Genomic DNA, 13,849 nt, shown 5'->3' on the forward strand with positions numbered 1-13,849 from the left:
TCACAGCTTCTTTGCTTTATTCTATGACATACCAAAGGCATGCAAGTATACATGATAAAATAGCTTTTAATTTCATCACTTTTCAGGAGGAATGAAGCATTATTTCAATGAGCTGTAAGGGTACCAACAAATTTGAGCACGTCTGTATATACACATAATGAACCAGCACAGTTTTCAATATACTGACAGCTCAGAGAAAGTTCACAAACATTGTACAAAAACACAGTCTGTGGGTGTGAGTTAGTTTTGCTTTACAGATGTCATTATTTTTTCTTTGGTAAGAAAAAACTGAATTTAAAGTGCAGCTCAAAATATGAGGCTCCTCCTAATAATGTAATTTCACAGTATGTAATTCAAGCCAACAGCACATGATATTTAAATTGCTGTCATACTGTACATTATTAGCAGACCAGGGGCTTTGAGCAGACATGTTTGGGAACGAACTTCAACCTCCTCCAGAAAGAAATGCTTTGCATCTCTGGAGGTAAACAGCCTCTTTACATAGCATGATTTAAATATATGTGGCAGTCTGTCTCTGGGAGTGCAATATGTGGCAGTTAGACTCAATGTGCCATGGGAGCCTTCAGTAATAGGGAAGACTGTTAAGAACAGTATGTGGGCAGCCTTTATCTTCAATGGAATGGGTTTGTTTGGTTAAAAAGATTTGAAAAGATACACTTAAAAGAACCCAACAATGAATGGCTATAACACTTATAACAAAGTGAGCATTCTCCAGACACATGTAAAACGTCATGCTACTCAGACTCTAGTCTCCACACTGGCTACCTAAAGGTAAAACATTTTTATTTGACTTCCTGCTGTGGAAATAACTGCTGTGCATACAGCGCTTTAAAGTGATTTTCCAGATGAAAGTTGAAATGATGCCAGATGATAAACAAGCAAAGGCAAATACCCAGGAAGGGTCTATCCTCAGTCCAATGCCCCTTTTAACAAGCACTGGTACTACTATGGGACTCAATTTGCATTGAAAGAATTCTGAAATTCCTTTAGTCAGCCTGTTTCATTTCCCTTTCTTTCAAAGAAAGCACCCTGAGACTGAAATAGCTCAAACATTCTGATTTTGTTATAGCTCAGATATTTTTTTTACAAGAAACATAAGATGCTGATATTTTTCTTGGAGTGTTTAATACCAGTGAACTCTGCCCTAATTTCAGTTGTACATTTCTTCAAAATGAACTGGTTGATTCATCTGCCTGGGTGTTATTTTAACATTGGTAGAGACAGATTCCTGTGTCTTGGTCTTACAAATGTGTTTTACTTTATTATTTTTTTTTTACGGATATACCACAATTCCCTTTCTTTCACCTACATAGCTACATAGTTCACTTCATACATCTGCAATCCTAAAAGCAAGGTGTTTAAATGTGTTAGAGTTTAGTTAATTGAGGTCCCCAAATGGGTTCATAACTGTTGTCCTGTACCAGAATGTTAAAAAAAATTATAATATAATTTCTTTCTTTCCCTGCAAAAATGCCAGTTTTGAGTAATTAACACATAAAACACAAGACATTTTCTATTAGAAGTCTAACTTTAAATAGTCGTACTCTGTGTCTTGACAATGAGGGAGGATAATGAAGGACAAAGATTCATAATGGAAAATGTCATAAGAAAGACGTATCCAAAGCCAAGTTTGTAATTGCAGTTAATTTCTTACCCTCTAGGGGGCAGTGATCATCTAGAAAATGCCTGTCCTTCAGCTCCCCATTCAGTAACTCCTATGGAAAACCAAAGAAAGAGAAATGTAAGTGAATCGGCAGGACTTCAGCCACAGACTCTGTGAAAACAAACAGTTCAAGTATAAGCATTTCCTACAATGAAAGGTCTGGGATGTGAGAGCTGGGAATGAGTCCCAACACTTTGAACATCTGCATGGCTATTGTGTTTCACTGTCTGGGTCATAAAATTGTAACCACAGCCAAAGCTTTAATGCCTGCTCCAAATTTCAGAAATCCTCCAGATCCAAAAGGCCACATGGATTCTATTTCTCTGCTTTTTGAAAACAGTTTCGCCACTTTTGGCAACTGTTACTCATACTTTGTAGTCAGTAAGCCGTGCTTTTGTATTTTACAAGATGAAGCCTGTCGTGTAACAGTTGTCAGGAACATGAAAGAGAAATCAACAGCCGAATGGGATATGCTAATCATTTCTGTCCACAAATAAAATGTGCTGCTGCTGTTTGCCAACTTGCTAGGAGATAAATAGGGGCAGTATTTCAGTAACTATTCATTTATGTAATATTTATTTATTTTCTACTTCAAAGATGTTTATTTTTATATAATTTATTCTTTATTTGTTTAACTCACTTTAAGGGCTATTTTAAGTATTTTCTTTTTTCTAAAGTCTTTTTTTTTTAATTAAATCTTAAATTTTCAGTTTATGAAAACCTTTTCAAGTGTTTTAAAGAATGTTTATATTTTATTCACTATTCAAAACATATTCCTTAAAGATTTACAAAACCCTTATACTGTTTTTGACTCACAATCACTTGTAGTTTTCTTTCAAACTGTTTTATGACGCTTATAATTATTATTTTTTTTTTTTTTAAAAAAACAACAAGTATCAGGACACATTTGATGCTCCTTGCTTTCAACAACTCCCTAACTGTCTCCCAGCCAGAATGTGTTTCTCAGGTTACTCAGTTACTGGGGTCTGTCCATTCTGAACAGTGGTGTATCTAAATATTATTATTATTTATTTTTTAGCAGACGCCCTTACCCAGGGCGACTTACAATTATTACAAGACATCACATTATTTTTACATACAATTACATTATTTTTACACATTATTTTTATATACAATTACCCATTTTTTTTGTACTGGAGCAATCTAGGTAAAGTACCTTGCTCAAGGGTACAGCAGTAGTGTCCCCCACCTGGGATTAAACCCATGACCCTCCAGTCAAGAGTCCAGAGCCCTAACCACTACTCCACACTGCTGCCCCATTGAGATAACTAAAACTTGTGTACCAAGGCTATGGAAATCATCTAACAGTACATTTGGGTCTTAGTATATCACTCTTACAAAAAACACAGGGAGGTTCCTATTTCGTGATTTAAAGAAGGGGTTCTCAACCGGGGGTCCGCGGCCCCCTAGGGGGCCTTGAGGAGGTTTCAAGGGGTCCTCCAAAAATAAACCAGAGAATGTGTTATTTTCCCTGCAAGCTTATGACGCGCTGAAACCTATTAGCTTCAGCATGTCATAAGCATGCACAGAAATTAACGCGTTCTCAGATCACATAACATGTTCTCGGGTTACGTATGATGTAATAGAGCTATTTCAGCGGGAGCACGACAGATTACAAAGCAGAGGAAAAAATCGTTGGAAACACACACACAATAAGTACTAGATATGGATACATTTTTTTTTTTTCTTAGCCAATTTTTTATAATTTTCTCCCAATTTGGAATGGCCAATTATTTTTTAAGCTCAGCTCACTACTACCACCCCTGCGCTAACTTGGGAGGGTGAAGACAAACACACGCTGTCCTCCGAAGCATGTGCCATCAGCCAACCGCTTTTTTTCACACTGCGGACTCACCATGCAGCCACCCAAGAGCTACAGGGTCGGAGGACAACGCAGCTCTTGGGTAGCTTACAGGCAAGCCCACAGGCGCTCAGCCAGACTACAGGGGTCGCCGGTGCGCAGTGAGCCGAGGACACCCTGGCCCACCTAACCCTCCCTCCCCCCGGGTGACGCTTGGCCAATTGTGCGCCGCCCCCTGGGAGCTCCCGTCCACGGTCGGCTGTGGAATAGCCTGGACTCGAATCGGCGACTTCCAGGGTATAGAGATTAGACAAAGGGGCATTCAGAACAGAAAATAGGAGGCACTTTTTTACACAGATAATTGTGAGGGTCTGGAACCAACTCCCCTGTAATGTTGTTGAAGCTGACACCTTGGGATCCTTCAAGAAGCTGCTTGATGAGATTCTGGGATCAATAAGCTACTAACAACCAAACAAGCAAGATGGGCCGAAAGGCCTCCTCTCGTTTGTAAACTTTCTTATGTTCTTATGACTCAGAGAGGGGCAGAGAACAGACTTCATGTGTAAAAATACCTACACACACAGGTAAGTGGATCCAAATGCTGAAAGCATGGCAAATGCAGTTTTCTTCAAGCAGTTAAATTTCTCAAGAAGTGATGCCCAGCAGGTCAGAATAGAGGTCCCAGGATCTATTTCAATAGTTTCAAATGTACTCCGCAGATCTCTAAATTTTGATGACCACAAGTCTGAGCTTTTTAACTCTATGAGCTGCATTTCAAATTCTTCAACGCCCATCCGCTGAAATACAGACAAATCCAGCTTGAACTCCTTGAATTGGTCAGGTTTAAATTAGAAAGGAAAACATTGGCCCACAATGTTGGAAATCTTGAAACTTTTCAGAAAATTCTGATTCCAGCGCTTGCATGTACATGCCAATCTTTTCAATACTGATGGTGCATCGTGTCGATGGCTCTTTTAGATGCTGGAAGTAGCGGAAGCTTGAAGAGCGCAAATCCCGAGCAAAAACTGCCAGTTTTGCAACAAATGCCTTCCATGTTTCGTAAAGATCCCAAACTGTTTGCCCTGCACCCTGGAGGCGCAGGTCAAGTTCGTTCAAGTGCGAGGTAATGTCAGTCAAGAACATTAGCTTCCCTAACCATCTGTCATCATCCAGCTCAGGGTAGATCTGCCCTTTTTCAGATAAGAACTGTTTGATAGCATCAAAGCAGTTCACAAAGCGGTCCAAAACCTTGCCACGACTTAGCCACCGGACGTTACTGTGAAGCGGAATGTCTCTATAAACACAGTCCATCTCCTCCTGCAGTGATTGAAACTGTGAGTTAAAGCAGTGCGAGTAACGAGGATTACGTTCCTGACAAAGAGTCAGGAACGTAATCCCAATTTATAACATTGTTCCTTTGGGAGCATGTGCTTCGACTTACAACGCGACTTTAAGGAACCAATTGTGTCATAAGTGCGAGGACTGCCTGTATATATATAATGTATATGGTGGGCCGTGGAATTTTTATGGGGGGGGGGGGGGCTCAGAAGCAAAATGGTTGAGAACCCCTAATCTAAAAGATGCCGGTATTTAGATCTGCCACCGTTTAGATGAATTAAATTAGTATATGTAGAGTGAGATAGAAAATGACTATTTCTTCCAACCAAGAAAACAGAGAATTCTAATAGAGTTGGACCAACATTTTAGGAGAAGACAGTTCTATAGTGTTGAACAAAATCCATTGATAGTGTTAAAAGTGAGAAGGGTATCAGTGAACATGGTTTATAATTTTACAGGCAGTTTCCAGATGATATTAAAGATTCTTGTCAAAAGCCAAAACTTTACATTGGACCAACAGATGGTCAGAAAGATGGAATTCATTACGACTGAATTATGCTTTGCATGCGAAACAATATACAATATGAGGTTTTGAAGAGTATATGGCAACACTCATGAGAAATAATCTTTCTTACAATGTAATTTGTTATATACATATTTGTAAGTGATCAGGATTTGAAAATGCTGTTTCTGAAACTGACGATACAATTTTTGATCCCATTACAACGGAGTGTTTTCTCTCAGATTATATCAGTAGTTTGTACTGTGGAGATGAAGAAAAAAATCATTATCTTTGGAACATTTTAAAACGAAACCCAATATCTAAATCACATGTATTTACTGTATGTGGATATGCAGAAACAAGTTGATAAAAAAATAAAAAAAACATAAAAAGCTGGTTTGATAACTAGCCTATTTGATACAACCATCAGATACCACAGGCGGCTCAGATAATTCGGGAAAGAACTGTGATAGGCACTTGGAAAACAAAGAAACGAAGGAGCTGGCTGTTTTTTCCTGTTTTTCTACAGCAACATTGCCAAGCATCCTTCAAGTCTGCCTTTTGCCTGCCTTTCAAGTGGTATTAAGTTACAGAGGGGAGCTTTCATTTCTAAGAACCAGGTGACATCAGCCAAATCTCCAGTCTGCTCCAACCCCCCAGCCTTATTGATTTAAGAACACTACAGATCTTTGTTTCAACATTTCCTGTCACACAACACCAAGCAAAACTTATCAGCCCATCAGAAATGCACCCTTGTGAAGCTGCACTTCAGTCAGCGTGACTATGAAGGGCATCAGACAAGCCATGTGAGCATGGAAGCACTTCTTTAAGTAGGTTTTTATAAGGATGTAATGCGGCAGATTAAGAAGCACTGAAAGGTAGAGCAATCAGATTTGAAGCTGTACAATAATGGGCATTGTTATACTTTTTTTCACAGTTAAAGATTAGGCCCCATTGACATTCTTTAGTTCAGGTACTTGTACAGAGGACTTGCCTTATTTACAGTCTAGAAATACACAATATTGTCAATAGTGTTGTTAGGTGTTATGTGTATGAAGTTTAATAATAATTTTCTTCTTCTTCTTCTAACTTTAACTACTTTATCTGAAAAATCCCCCCCTCCCCCATCGATACCCATCTTTTACTAAATGAATGGTTCCTAAATGGACCCCCTTGACTTCCTGGTTTTAGAAACTAATATAGTACATGTGAAATTACTGAGGCGAAGGATACTGCCAGTGTTTGGAAATTAACCAGGAAACTGAGTGCTAACCTATTGCTGGCACCTTTTATGGGTATTGTGTATACTGCTTGGATTTGCCGTTTTCCCTCAGGCACTACCTCTTTCACTTTGTGAAATTTACAATTAAATATTTGAAATAATTTCACTCAATACTGTACACGCCATTAGTTCACATCCATAATGCTGTGCTTAGAAGTGCAGTATTTGGAAGTCTGCAATTCGATTTTATTCCTGTGTATCATCTGGGGACATTATGAAAAACAATGAGAGGGTGATGTAAGGATACGCGCAAAGTGATTTGCGGGTGCAAAACCCCCATAATGCTGCTGTAAATGGTGTTTAGCAGCCGTAAAGTCTGATTTTACCAGCCAATAAAAATATGGCATATGTAAAGAATGATGTTCACCTGGTGTTCTGCACCCATTATCAAATTTGCACTTTGCCATCATTACTCCATTAAAATTATATTGAAATGCAATCAAATGAAAAAAAGAACACATTCGGAGGAGAAGGGCAAGACAAAGAAGACCCCGCATGATGAAGAAGACCCAGCATATTCAATCCCAGGGTCACTTTGTTTGGGATGCTGGAGGATGCAGTGCTAGAGCGTTATCGTCTCACTCCGCAGGTCATCCTTGACCGCATAGCTGAATTGAGGGATGAGCTAGACTCCAATGTCAATCTAGAGGCCGCTATCCCTGCACATGTGAAAGTGCTGTGTTCTCTGCACTACTTAGCCTCTGGTTCCTTTCAGACCACAGTTGGAATGCCTGGAGGAATTGCCCAATCCACCTTTCCCAGAGTGCTAAGCAAATTTCTAGATGTCATGCTAAAAAGAGCAGGCCAACACATATCATTTCCTAAGGATACTCGCATAACTGATGTTGGCTGAGGCTTTTCCAAACAACTCTGTTTCATGCTGACCTCCACTGCCAGGACAGCTCCTTCTCAGAAAACTTTTCTTTTCTTTTCCATGCACCAAGAGGATTTTGCTGCCCTTCTTGTGACATTTTTCTTTTGGTATTTTCGTGCTCCACACATGTCATACAGAGATTACTGCTCTCTGTATTCCTAACTCTGCAAGTGCGGCCGCTAAATAGACCGATGCACTCATTGAGACCCTCATTATCATAATTGCGGATCATTATTTTGCAAAATAATTGCCTGGCCGCAATGCAATTTGAATTTTGCATCTGCAAAACATATACTATACTATACTTACATCACCCCCCGAGTGCATTTGTGTTCTTTGTTTATAAAAGCATGTTTCAGGAACAGATTTCCAATTATGTGAATGTTCTGTAATGCAAAAAGATCCTCTGCAGCATGGCATGCTCAAATACTAGCATTGCGGGGGTGGCTACTGACTGTCTATGTGGTAAAATATACTGTATCTCAGGTAAGGCATAAAACCAATATCCAAGCTCTTGCTCCCAAGGAACTACCACTCTCCAGCACATTGGAAAATTCTTCCTCTGTAAATTAACATTTATTCTTTATTCTGGTGAGTCTAGTAGCTTTCACATTTTCAAATTAGTATAGAAATAGTCAGTTAAAGTGACTCATACAGTATATTTCTTATATAGCCTGGTATTGTTAAGATGTACAGTACCTCTTGGGTCCTGTTTTTTATTTTTTAAGGCTGCTTCAATATACTGATTCAGCAAAGGATTTGATTTTTCTTCCAACACATTTAGAATAAATCTGTAGAAACTTTGAGAACAGTCAATAGGAATAAAAAGGTATGCAATTTATAGGGGATCTTCAATGACCAAAAAGTCAGTACCTTAATGGATCAAGGGTTCTCATCCGGCTGCATGGCCATTATTAACTAGCCTTAAAAAGGCTATTGTCTCAGGCATAAGACTTAAAGTCTGGTTCAGGAAACATTTTTCTTCTTTTTAGAGCAGCACGTAACTTAAGAATGAGTGCTCAGCTAAGAAACCAAAGCCTTTAAATCCAGTGTAGGCCAGGTCTGGCACACAAAACCAGATGTGTATTCGAGGAGGGTGGGTGTGCAACTCAACTCTCAACAGTAATTTCCTATGAAGCAACAGTCTGTGGTCTCCAAGTGCTGCTTAGGTGACCCCTGGGGGTCAGGCACCTTTCCCATTGGCTTTTTTTCCTTCTCCATGATCAAACACATTCAGCTTTGGCCAGAGTTCATAAGCCCGGAAGATCAAAGCTGAGACCTTATAGTGATACCATTACGTAGTCTAAATCAGGGTTTCCCAATCCTAGTCCTGGGGGACCCCACTGTCTGCTGGTTTTCATTCCAACTGAGTTCTCAATTACGTAATCAAACCCTTCATTGAACTAATGTGCTTAATTAGACCTTTTTAATTGTTCGTAGTTCCTTAAAAGTTAACGATTTCAAGTTGCTTAAAATTGTATAGTTAACTTGAAATCTCCAACTGTTTAAAAGCTGAAAACAATTAAAAAGGTATAATTAAGCTAATGAATAGTTAAATTAAGGGTTCAATTAAGTAACTGAGAACGAGCAGACATAGGGGGACAGGACCGGGATTAGGAAACTCTGCTCTAAATAATAAGCTGTAACAATATTATAATCAGTTTTTAAATAATTCAGATACAAAAATGTTATCTATCTATCTATCTATCTATCTATCTATCTATCTATCTATCTAGCATCACAGCCGTTGCGTGTGCTGATGCACCAGGGAGGCAAATAAGCTGATCTACATCATCATATGGAAGGAAACACAAATGGATGGAGACACAGATGGATCACATTAGTTTACTGTAAAGCTATGTCTTAGTTGGTGCTTATCTTGGCGAGAGCCGAGTTCAAATCAGCATGAAGTTTTAACATCTACTCTCGTGTAATGGAAATCTGCATTTTTGCACATTTTTCATTGTATTTGGTCAGATTTTATTGTGGGTTGTAGTAGTATATAGAGGTAGTCCGAGAGAAAAAATGACACCAAAGTTTGGTGCTTCTTTCATTTCTTTGGTGTGCAAGGTAATCAAACATGCAATCTTCAGGTGTGAAAAAGTTATTGCCCCCCCCTAGTTAACTCAACCCAATTAAAGGGATAATTAGGGTCAGCTGTTTGAGTACTTTGGTTAACAACCAGGCCTGATTTGGGCCAGCCCTGCCCAATATACAGTAAATCTGACTAACTTTGGCCCTTACCATCAGAGTGAAGTTGTCAGCACACAGGTTCTAGAGTCACATCATGCCACGAACAAAAGTAATTCCTGAAGACCTCCGGAAAAAAGTTGTTGATGAATATATATATATCCTCTGTCAGATTTATATTTGATTTAGTACGCTTTAGTAGCAGATATTCCTGATGTCACTGCAGTCGAAAGCTAATTTCTAGTACAATTATTGTACCTACTGTACGTTAACTGCAAACCTGAAATGACAAAACCGAAGCTTTTGTGTTTCTGTTTAAACACGCTGTACATTTCTAGTAGTATGTAGAAATGTATCTGTACAGTATGTATATTCACCAATCATGAAGCCGGGATTTGTTTATCCACGTTGCCATAGTAACCAAATGCACGCCATTGACACCGGACCACGTACAGCTACTGTAGCGCGGCTTCTACTTGATAAAAGTATGAAATGAACAGGGGAGGTGAAGAGTAATGTAAAATACTGTACGGAAAATAAAATGCATATTTTTCATGGTATGCAGTCAAATACACGATTTCTATGAAATGCGTGAATTCTCTGGGGCATTTCTTATGACGGAGAGTGCAGGCACCTAACCTTCCTGAACAACCTAGGAACAGAGGGAGAGTACTAAGAAGAAGGGAAACAGATTACCATTTTTGATCTCCCTGAGGGTGAAATTATAGCTCGATATCGGCTATTTCATTATGTACAATTGTTTGTATTCATTGTATAATAAACTTGGTTCATTATTATTATTATTATTTGTTTATTTAGCAGACGCCTTTATCCAAGATGACTGACAGAGATGCCCAAGCTTTAGTGGGTTAAAACCTGTACATTTTATTTAAAACACAGGTTAGCCCAAATGACCTACTTAGCCCAAATTGAGGTAGCCCATTTGGAGGGGAGGCGCTATTTTTCTGATTAGTCTGTTAATCTGTGCTACTGGTAGCTCATTTTGAGCGGGTGGCGCAGATTACACCGTGCCTCATTAATTTTGGACTAGTTAATACATTCCGGATGGGGTAAAATTTGTGCCGTGGCAGGGCGCTACTTTACACTGCCAATTTAGCATGTCCCCCATGGTATCTACACTAAATAACGTCTGACAATCTTGACAATGAGCAGTAACCCCGCCATGGACACACTTGCATGTTATAAAACACCACAGGCCAGTGGGTGGTCCAATTATAGTTACACAATAATTGAAGACAGAGTATTGTTTTCAAAATGCGTTTGCAATTTTGTTTTCTAAAAACATACTCAGGCAACAAATGATGGCGCAAGGCTTTGTGTGTCTTAATCATAGGGATATTTTCCCTCTAATGTTTGCCTGGGGTCGGCTACAGGATCACATTTCTAATGAGACAGAGAACAGATGGCTATCTTTTATTCTCCTTTGTATTTTTGTATAGTTTTGTATGCTGCCCACAAACTTACAGTATTTTGTTCATAAGCCAAAAGTATGTAATTAATGCAGTAACAACATTTTTAAAAGTATAAATGGAGTCTTTATAAATTGTATTTTAAAGTTAAAAAGCAAATAGCTTCAAATGTAATTTTATTTTTGGTGGTATGTTACGTTGCTTTGGGTTCTATAGTTATTATCATCTTAACCTGTCTGTGAGATGGTCTGAAAAATTATAACTACCCAGGACTGAACATACATCCTCTCTCCATTCAAGCAAAAATGTCACAAAATGGCTTTTCAAATGAACAGGTTCCTTGCATATTGACTTGAACTTTCAAAACCAATACAATAATTTAGTAATCAATTAAATGTTTTCAAGAAACAATTATAATTTTAACATTACATTAACCATTAAGACTTTGTCAAGTTAAGTAATTACAGCTATATTAAAAAAAAAACAAAAAAAACAAGTTTGCATGTTCATTTTAATTTTCCCATGCTGTCCCCAGGGTTATACTATACTTTGCATTCACCATAATTCACCATGGTTTGCTATGTTTTTTAATATGCTTTATCATGCTTATCTTTTATCTATCTTTTAATACACCTTGCTATGATTTTACTATGGGAAATGTCTATAAGGGCTGCTGGCGATATGAACATTTCATTCTGAACAGATACTGTTGGAATTAATCCATAGTTCTGAACTCTCAAACATCATGTACAGGGTTTTTCCAGTTAATACAGCTGAACTTTTGGCATCATATACATTAATTCTAAATTATCTTTAGTCGTGGCTAAGCAACAGCTGTTTAGTTGAGTGAAACTGAAGTACGACTTTGTAATGCCTAAGCTAGTGACTTGCCAGGCCTTGATATCTAGCAAAGTCCAGATCGCATCTGCACTTTGTCAGTCTCAGATTGATAACAAAAACCTATCCCTTTGTCATTATTTGTAAACACAGATTGATTGATTATTTAATACTATTTGTTTGTTTCAGAGCAAATATTCTCTACTCAACAAAACTCCACATTTCTGCTTTGGGCCTATACAAGGCTGATACTGAGGAATCTCTATAATTAAAACAGGGTCAATACCTACATAAATATTATATTACTGGGACCATGTGTGAGTACTTCAGGTTGATACACTGTTTCATCTGCATCATGTAACAACAGTAAAGAACATGACATAACATAGTAGTAGACACAAAAAGCTATAATACTTTATTTATTTATTTATTTATTTATGGTGAAATATATATATACACTGCTGTGCAAAAGTCTTAGACATGTTGCATTTTTCTACTCTGATGCATTATAGGTATCAAAAATTTACTCAAAGCCTCCACTAGTGTTTTCTACTATTATAACAACCTTGATTTGCATAAAGAAGGAAAAACGTTGAGTGAAATAGCTTGCATCACTCGATTTTCAAGGTGTGGTATCTGAAGCATAGCCAACAAGTACAGAGAAACATCATCTGTAATTGACACACCCAGGACTGGAAGACCCAAAAAGCTGTGAAAAATATATATATACACTGCTGTGCAAAAGTCTTAGACATGTTGCATTTTTCTACTCTGATGCATTATGAGTATCAACAATTTACTCAAAGCCTCCACTAGTGTTTTCTGCTATTATAACAACCTTGATTTGCATAGAAGGAAAAACACTGAGTGAAATAGCTCGCATCACTTGATTTTCAAGGTGTGGTATCTGAAGCATAGCCAACAAGTACAGAGAAACATCATCTGTAATTTACACACCCAGGACTGGAAGACCCAAAAAGCTGTCTCACAAGGATGAGCAATACTTGAATATAATATCCTTATGGAATAGAAAGAAGACAAGCGTTGAATTGACAACATAACTGGCAGAAGGCACAGGTGTCGTTGTCCATCCATCAACCAATCCAGCGGTGGCCCTTAAACTACACAGTCACATAGCACGAAATTACCTCATAACCCTTTCACACAGCCAAAGGGATCATGTAAGTACAACTTTCAAATTTGTCAGTCAACAGATTGTTTTCATGGCAACGGCAACAAAACAAAAGGAAACAAATAAATAAGCAGAATATCGTGGGTAAGCTACTTTAAAAATAATAGACTGTTATATATATATATATATATATATATATATATATATATATCAATTTCTTATCTTTTAATGAATGGCACTGGAGAACTGTAGTGTACTGTAAACTTCCCTGTGCTCGCTTTGTCCTCTCTTAATATTATATACCGTATATGTGGAAAATTGAAATAAAAATATTTAAGTGGGGACGCATTATTAATATTATTTTCATTCAGCCATATGATACCAACTGCAGTGTATTAAAAGTTGGAGGCTTGTCGAAAAAAGTTATACCTATTGTATATACTGTTGCTTGTTTTGAGTTTCCTCTGCATTCTCGAGAAGTCCCCTGATCTCATTAACTGGATTTGCGCAGTCTGTGCCCCCAAATTTTACTGCATAGTTCAAAGTGCCACATCTGTTTAGTAGCTGCCACTCTTAGAATTGTAAAGTTAACAATTCCTTAACTTCTTTCGGTCTCCAGTTACTACCTTGTTCTTGATCAGTCATTGTATTTGAAAAAAAAATGAAAGCGTGTAACGCCGACGACAAAAATATCCAACACGTCCAGTATACAGTCATGTGGGATGATGACTTTCAATCCACAGCCACTATAGCACTTC

The 13,849-nt window shown here is 38.1% G+C and overlaps 1 protein-coding gene across 1 annotated transcript in view; it reads right to left on the reverse strand.

Moving 5' to 3' along the window:
• Positions 1 to 13,849, reverse strand: part of LOC117400662 (protein naked cuticle homolog 2) — a 70,944-nt gene that overhangs the window by 17,552 nt on the left and 39,543 nt on the right. The window contains exon 4 of the mRNA XM_034000923.3: positions 1,676 to 1,736. Within this exon, the coding sequence (XP_033856814.1) occupies positions 1,676 to 1,736 (61 nt within the window). The remainder of the gene's footprint in view (positions 1 to 1,675; positions 1,737 to 13,849) is intronic.

The sequence above is a fragment of the Acipenser ruthenus genome, chromosome 4 (genome assembly GCF_902713425.1).
Source record: "Acipenser ruthenus chromosome 4, fAciRut3.2 maternal haplotype, whole genome shotgun sequence".
Classification (NCBI taxonomy): Eukaryota; Metazoa; Chordata; class Actinopteri; order Acipenseriformes; family Acipenseridae; genus Acipenser; species Acipenser ruthenus.